The 7,609-nt window shown below is 36.7% G+C and overlaps 1 protein-coding gene across 10 annotated transcripts in view; it reads left to right on the forward strand.

Moving 5' to 3' along the window:
- Positions 1–7,341, forward strand: part of LOC132126686 (band 4.1-like protein 1) — a 342,878-nt gene extending 335,537 nt beyond the window's left edge. For all 10 annotated transcript variants that reach the window (XM_059538113.1, XM_059538114.1, XM_059538119.1 and 7 more), the window contains 4 exons: positions 5,684–5,779; positions 6,035–6,115; positions 6,484–6,600; positions 6,893–7,341. In XM_059538113.1, coding sequence (XP_059394096.1) covers positions 5,684–5,779; positions 6,035–6,115; positions 6,484–6,582 — 276 coding nt within the window. In that variant the 3' untranslated portion in view covers positions 6,583–6,600; positions 6,893–7,341. The remainder of the gene's footprint in view (positions 1–5,683; positions 5,780–6,034; positions 6,116–6,483; positions 6,601–6,892) is intronic.
- The last annotated feature ends 268 nt before the right edge of the window (positions 7,342–7,609 follow it).

Raw genomic sequence — 7,609 nt, forward strand, 5'->3', positions numbered from 1 at the left:
CTCTAAGAAGGAATATAATTGTGAGGATACCACCTTTTCTAGTATCTTGGACAGAAAAGGGAGATTCGAGATTGGTCTATAATTAACTAGTTCTTTGGGGTCAAGTTGTGGTTTTTTGATGAGAGGATTAATAACAGCCAGTTTGAAGGTTTTGGGGACATATCCTAATGACAATGAGGAATTAATAATAGTCAGAAGAGGATTTATGACTTCTGTAAGCACCTCTTTAGGAGCTTAGATGGTATAAGGTATAACAAACATGTTGTTGGTTTAGATGATTTAACAAGTTTATACAATTCTTCCTCTCATATAGTAGAGAATGAGTGGAACTGTTCCTCAGGGGGTCTATAGTGCACTGTCTGATGCGACACTGTAGCTGACGGCTGAATGGTTACAATTGGTTACAAAAGAGAAGAAAAGTAATCGGATCTAGCCGTTTTTAATGCTTTTCTGTAGGATAGGTTACTTTCCCGCCAAGCAATACGAAATACTTCTAGTTTTGTTTTCCTCCAGCTGCGCTCCATTTTTCGGGCTGCTCTCTTTAGGCTCATTATATGCTCATTATACCATGGTGTCATACTGGTTTCCTTAACCTTCCTTAATAGGGGTGTAACGATTCACTCGTTTTCTCGATGCATCGATTACAAACCCTGTCGATTCATATGCATCGATCTTGAAACATGATTTTTGAATCGTGAATCACCGATCTTGGACAGTAATCGATTCATAATGCTAAGAATCGAATGAATCGCGATTTCTATAGCTATTCAATGCTTTCAAAATGTATACACATTAAATTAAATGCACGAATTAATGGTGGGAAGTCGTGGCCTAATGGTTAGAGAGTCGGACTCCCAATCGAAAGGTTGTGAGTTCGAGTCCCGGGCCGGCAGGAATTGTGGGTGGGGGGAGTGCATGTACAGTTCTCTCTCCACCTTCAATACCACGACTTAGGTGCCCTTGAGCAAGGCATCGAACCCCCAACTGCTCCCCGGGCGCCGCAGCATAAATGGCTGCCCACTGCTCCGGGTGTGTGCTCACAGTGTGTGTGTGTGTGTGTGTGTGTTCACTGCTCTGTGTGTGTGCATTTCGGATGGGTTAAATGCAGAGCACAAATTCTGAGTATGGGTCACCATACTTGGCTGAATGTCACTTCACTTCACTTCACTTCACCTTGAAGAGTGTTCGTAAATCGTGCCTCTTATCTGTCCTTCACGCGCTCCACTGTTTACCGACTGAGACTGTCACAGGATTGCGCTCGCGCTCCGTTCGTCTCTGACGCAGCTGACGTGTGATCTGTAGGACTCGTTGCAAGTAATGCTAACGTGAAGTAGTTTTACTTTTCTGTAGTTTGTCAATGGCTCTCTGCATCTTACCGACGGAGTTACCGGAGCCGTCGACAGCTGTGTTTATTGCATGGACGGAGCAGAAATGTAAGTGTCTAAATCATACGCACAGATCCATTGAATGATAAATGTTTTTAAACAATGCGGATGAACCGAATATACGAAGGAAACTTTTAAAATTAACCACAGCATTAACAACGACCTTGAAATAAGAGCGCGAGATTTATCTGATAATCAGATGCATGAAAGTAGCGTTTGTTTCATTAGCAAACAGACATCTGGCACGTTTTCTCTCAGAATCATTCGCTGATGGAGAGGAAAAGTTAAATAGAGATGAAGACGTTTTCACACTGAAAGAGAAGCGATCTCGCTCTCATAGACGTGCCAGGCTATATCTACAGCTAAACTGAATAAAAGCAGAATGAACTGATGAAACTAAAAAAAACCCACAAACAATTTATGAATGATGCAGTGCTAATTGACATTTATTACAGTACAGAAACTATAAAGTATATTTTCTACCTTATTCTGTGCAGAAAATTTAAATAATTGCTAATTAAATGTAGCCTAGTATTTAAAACAACCATAAAATTTCCATTAGGAAAAAAATATCGATTACAAATGAATGATTATTGTCCAGCAGTGTATTTGATTTATTAAAGCTAATTAAAAGTAATTAAAAAATAAGATAATTCCTTGTAAAAATAATAATAATAATAATAATAATTATTATTATTATTATTATTATATAGGCTACATACATAAAATTATTGTATTTGACATTTCTGTCACTTCTGAAATTATGGCTACGCCCCTGGTGTGACAAAATGTTAGCTTATACATAATACTCTTTAAGCTCTTTTTTAAAAACTTGGCTTACATACATTTTTACGTATGCTATGTCGCATCATTAAACTAGCATTTAACAATGGACAAAAGTTTTTTTTTTTTTTTTTCTAACCTATGGTTTTCTAACCATAAATGCTACTGTAATTTGCCCCTGACTAAGCATTTAAAGAATTTAGTAGAAGCATTTAAATAATCCCGTGAATGCACTTAAAGAATGCAGAATCGAATCGTTATAATCGAATCGAATCGAATTTAATTGTGAATCGAATCGAATTGAATCGTTCTAAATTTGCAAAAATCGTTCTTGAATCGAATCGAAAACCTATGAATCGTAATCGAATCAAATCGCTTCCTTGCCAAAGATTCACAGCCCTATTCCTTAAGCGTAAAGGAGCAACTGTATTTAAAATGCTAGAAAAGAGTGAGTCCATAGTTTCTGTTACATCAAGTTGTTCTGAGGTTTTGGATATGCTAAGGAATTTGGATACATCAGGAAGATAACTTAAAAAGCAGTCTTTTGTGGTAGAAGTGATGGTTCTACCATACTTGTAACAAGAAGTAGAATTTACAATTTTGGCTATATGAAGTTTGCACAAAACTAAATAATGATCTGAGATATCATCACTTGGCTGCATAATTTCAACACTACCAACATCAATTCCATGTGACAGTATTGCATCTAGAGTATGATTTCGACAATGAGTAGGTCCTGAAATGTGTTATCTAACCCCAATAGAAGTTCAGAATGTCTATAAATGTTGATCCCAATGCATCAATTTCATTATCAACATGGATATTAAAATCACCAACTATTAAATCTTTATCTGCAGCCAGAACTAACTCGGATGTAAAATCTGCAAACTCTTTGATAAAGTCTGTATGGTGCCCTGGTGGCCTGTTTACAGTAGCCAGTACAAACATCACAGGGGATTTTTTGGATGAATTAGATGTGTTGCTCTCAACCCTTCCTGAGGATGATACTCCCCTAGTTATGCTTGGAGATTTCAACATCCACCTAGATAAACCTCTGTATGCTGATTTCCACACTCTGCTTGCCTCTTTTGATCTCAATCGAGTGTCAACTACTGCTACTCACCAATCAGGCAATCAACTGGACCTTATTTATACACGACACTGCTCTACTGATCATCTACTGGTTACTCCACTGCACACGTCGGATCACTTCCTCCTCACTCTTAACCTCAACATTGTCCCTGACACATCACTTATCCCTCAACATGTCATCTTTCGACATAACTCATGAAAAACTCATGACTCACTCGCACCCTCCCAGCTATCTGCAATGGTTTCATCTTCACTTCCTTCCCCTAACCTGTTAGCATCTGTTTATCAATTTACACTGGCTACCAATAGCTGCTCGCATAAAATTCAAGGCATTGATGTTTGCCTATAAAACACCCACTGGCTCTGCACACATTTACCTAAATGTATTACTTCAGACCTATTTGCCTTCTAGAAGCTTCTGCAAGTAAATGTCGCTTGATTGTGCCATCCCAAAGAAGTATATATATATATATATATATATATATATATATATATATATATATATATACAGTACAGACCAAAAGTTTGGACACACCTTCTCATTCAAAGAGTTTTCTTTATTTTCATGACTATGAAAATTGTAGATTCACACTGAAGGCATGAAAACTATGAATTAACACATGTGGAATTATATATGGTATTATATACATAACAAAAAGGTGTGAAACAACTGAAAATATGTCATATTCTTGGTTCTTCAAAGTAGCCACCTTTTGCTTTGATTACTTCTTTGCACACTCTTGGCATTCTCTTGATGAACTTCAAGAGGTAGTCACCTGAAATGGTCTTCCAACAGTCTTGAAGGAGTTCCCAGAGAGATGCTTAGCACTTGTTGGCCCTTTTGCCTTCTGTCTGCGGTCCAGCTCACCCCTAAACCATCTCGATTGGGTTCAGGTCCGGTGACTGTGGAGGCCAGGTCATCTGGCGCAGCACCCCATCACTCTCCTTCTTGGTCAAATAGCCCTTGATGCCTTCAGTGTGACTACAATTTTCATAGTCATGAAAATAAAGAAAACTCTTTGAATGAGAAGGTATGTCCAAACTTTTGGTCTGTACTATATATATATATATATATATATATACAGACTGTAAAAATCTAGATGGTGAAACAAGACACAATTTTTAAGTTTCTAATAGTTTTTACTATAGTTTTTATTAGTTTTCATTGCTTTTTTAACTTTATTTACATATGTAACTTGAAGTAATCCAAAAGTTATCAGATTACATTACTTTTATATTGTCGTACTTGGATTACCTTACTGAATACTTTTTTAATGAAGTAATTTGTATCTGTAACAGAATACATAAAAGTAACCCTCCTAACCCTGCCTAAGAGTTAACAGTCCCTCAGATCCTTTTAGACCAAGATGCTAGACTGCTCTTGGTAGTGTGATTGTTCAATCAGAACCATCATCTGATACTGCATGTGTTTCCAGAAATCTTTTGCCACTATGGTTTGCGAATATGTTTTGGTTCTCCACAGTAAGTAAAACAGTAAGCTTCCTACATGCAGGGCATGTTTTCTTGAATGTACAGCTCTATTGTTGTGTCAAGTCAAGTCACCTTTATTTATATAGCGCTTTAAAAAAAATACATTGCGTCAAAGCAACTTAACAACATTCATTAGGAAAACAGTGTGTCAATAATGCAAAATGATAGTTAAAGGCAGTTTCATCATTGAATTCAGTGATGTCATCTCTGTTCAGTTAAATAGTGTCTGTGCATTTATTTGTCAAACCAAGTCAAAGATATCGCTGTAGATGAAGTGACATAACGTCCACATAACTTTTGTCCACATCTCCAGCATTTATTGTGTTCTTTCTGTGCAGATTCCTCTTTGAATGTGGTTCAGCTTGCAAAAGGCACAACCATTGACTTAATGCTCATGGTTGTTGCACTGAGACAGGGGCCTGCTTGTGCTGTGCAAGTTAATGAGTGGACTATGTGCATCTGAACACTATACAAATGCTCAAATGCTCTAGTGAAGTTATCCTGTGTCATGGAGTCAGTTTTTCTGGACTGATGTACTACAGGGTTCTGGTTGTTCCATTCATGATTTCTAGGGCTCAACCAGAGTTATCAGTGGGTTTTTATTCACCAAGACCCTTCTCCCCTGATTGCTTTGGATGGCCTGCTCTAGGAAATGCCTGGTTGTTCCAAAATTGTTCTTCCTTTTAAGAATAGTGAAGGCCACTCAAAGCAACCTTCAATGGACAAGATTTTTGTAGCCTTCCCAGATCTGTGCCTTGGAAATGGGATGCATCTGAGCTAAATTTCTAGTGCTGTAGCAAAGGGTCTGAATAATGGTTTATTAATTGTGTACTGTATGTACAGTTGTCTGCATGATATTTATTTATTACTTTGCAAAGAGGAGAGGGGTAAAACTGTTTTAACACTAGAACATATAACTGGTTGTATTTTAGGTAAGGTCAAACAGTGTAGAAAGACAATTTGTTGCTTCTCCTATCACCGTCACTACGGAAAGCATTACCTCAGCAACCACGACTCAAGTGTCCAAGGTAAGAGATATCATCACCTTGAGTTTGAGAACAATATGCCCTCTGAGCCAACACACCATAATTATTCAGCTTCACATAACTTCAAAAATTATATATAGTAAATGGACAGATCAATTTCTCTGCAAACATTAATAAGGTGAATATTTTAATAAATAAACAGGATTGTTGCGAAAGACTATAAAAAATGGCTATAAAAATGACAGCTGAAATCTTTTGTCAGAGATTAAAATCTTTAATGTTTTCAACTGGTTTCAGACAGTAAAAGGAGGTTATGCAGAGACCAGGATTGAGAAAAGAATCATCATAACAGGAGATGATGATGTCGATCAACATCAGGTAAGCAAAGACATGTATATGTAATGTATGTATGGTCAAGTATCTACTTATTAAATTTGAAGGAAGACAGATGACCAGTGCTGGTAAATTTGTACATGCAATAAATAAATGTAGAAACAACATAGCCCTTTCATGATTGCATACCCTGACTAAAATAGAATGTTCAGGCTGCTAAGACACATACACTTTTCTTTTATTTATTTTTGAAAAAATGTTTACAAGTATAAAATTCACCCAAAACTTTTTATAACCTAGTATGATTTGGAAAGCACTAAACTTAATTTAGCATACTATGTAGGTCAGCAAAAAATGCAAAGGTACATGTATATTAAAATCACTTTACTGTCATTAAAACTGACTTTCTGCAGGCCCTCGCCATGGCAATACAGGAGGCCAAACAACAGCACCCTGATATGCTGGTGACTAAGGCCATAGTGGTCAGGGAAACAGACTCTTCATATGAATAGAAACATCGAACATATGAGGTACAGCAAACATAAAGAACATTGGTTATTGAATTTCTAAAACTTAGAATTTCTTATTGTCTATTGTGATATTTGAACATGTTAAATGTAAAGTGAAATCAAGTAAAATTAATTTGAATTATATGGGTTATCTCTGAAGTTAAATGATTGCATGTTTCTGAGCTTGATTTAACTGTGGTACATCTCTCTCTCTCTCTCTCTCTCTCTTTTCTCTCTCTCTATGTGTGTGTGTGTGTGTGTGTGTGTGTGTACGTGCATGTGTGTGTACTGTCCATTTTTCCAATTGTTCCAGTCTTGATCAATAAAAGACGCTATTTGGAACGTGGAGAAAAGATCAACTCTAGTTGATGTATTTCAGTTGAAAGGAGTTGTGTTACTTATGTTACTGAACAGTTTGCCCAAAACAAATCACCCATGCACCAAGTCCTTTGCCATCACAATCTAATCTGTCTAATTTAGTGACAATCTCCCATCCTCCGGTGTCTTTACAATGCTCTGTACCATTCAGAATACTTTCAACATATCAACAGTAGTCTGAATTATCTGCAGTCTTGTATAAATGTCAGTAATTTAACATTTAATTTAGAGGGGATTTAAAAAAAAAAAAGCTGAAAGTGTTGGAAAACTAATGCTATTATGCATGGACTTCATTCTGTGACATCAGACTTGGAAAAAAATCCTTCCAAACTGAATCCATATGTGGCATTTTGTTGTGGCAAGACATGGCAATGATTATACACACACACACACACACACACACACACACACAAAAACTGTCAAACTCCTTGCTTTCTTCAACATTATTTTACCTAGGTCAACTGAGTATCAATATTAACTTGAATCCATTCAAAATCTTGTTGACTTGCTTATTAGGTTACATGTTAAGGCATCATTAACCTGACACAAAGACTGTTCAAAAAGATAATTATACTGCTGTCTTAGAAACCTTATAAATAAGGAAATTCCATAATACATTTTAATGAGCTCAGTGAAAATATACAATCCAAGA

Source organism: Carassius carassius, chromosome 44 (assembly GCF_963082965.1).
Source record: "Carassius carassius chromosome 44, fCarCar2.1, whole genome shotgun sequence".
Lineage (NCBI taxonomy): Eukaryota > Metazoa > Chordata > Actinopteri > Cypriniformes > Cyprinidae > Carassius > Carassius carassius.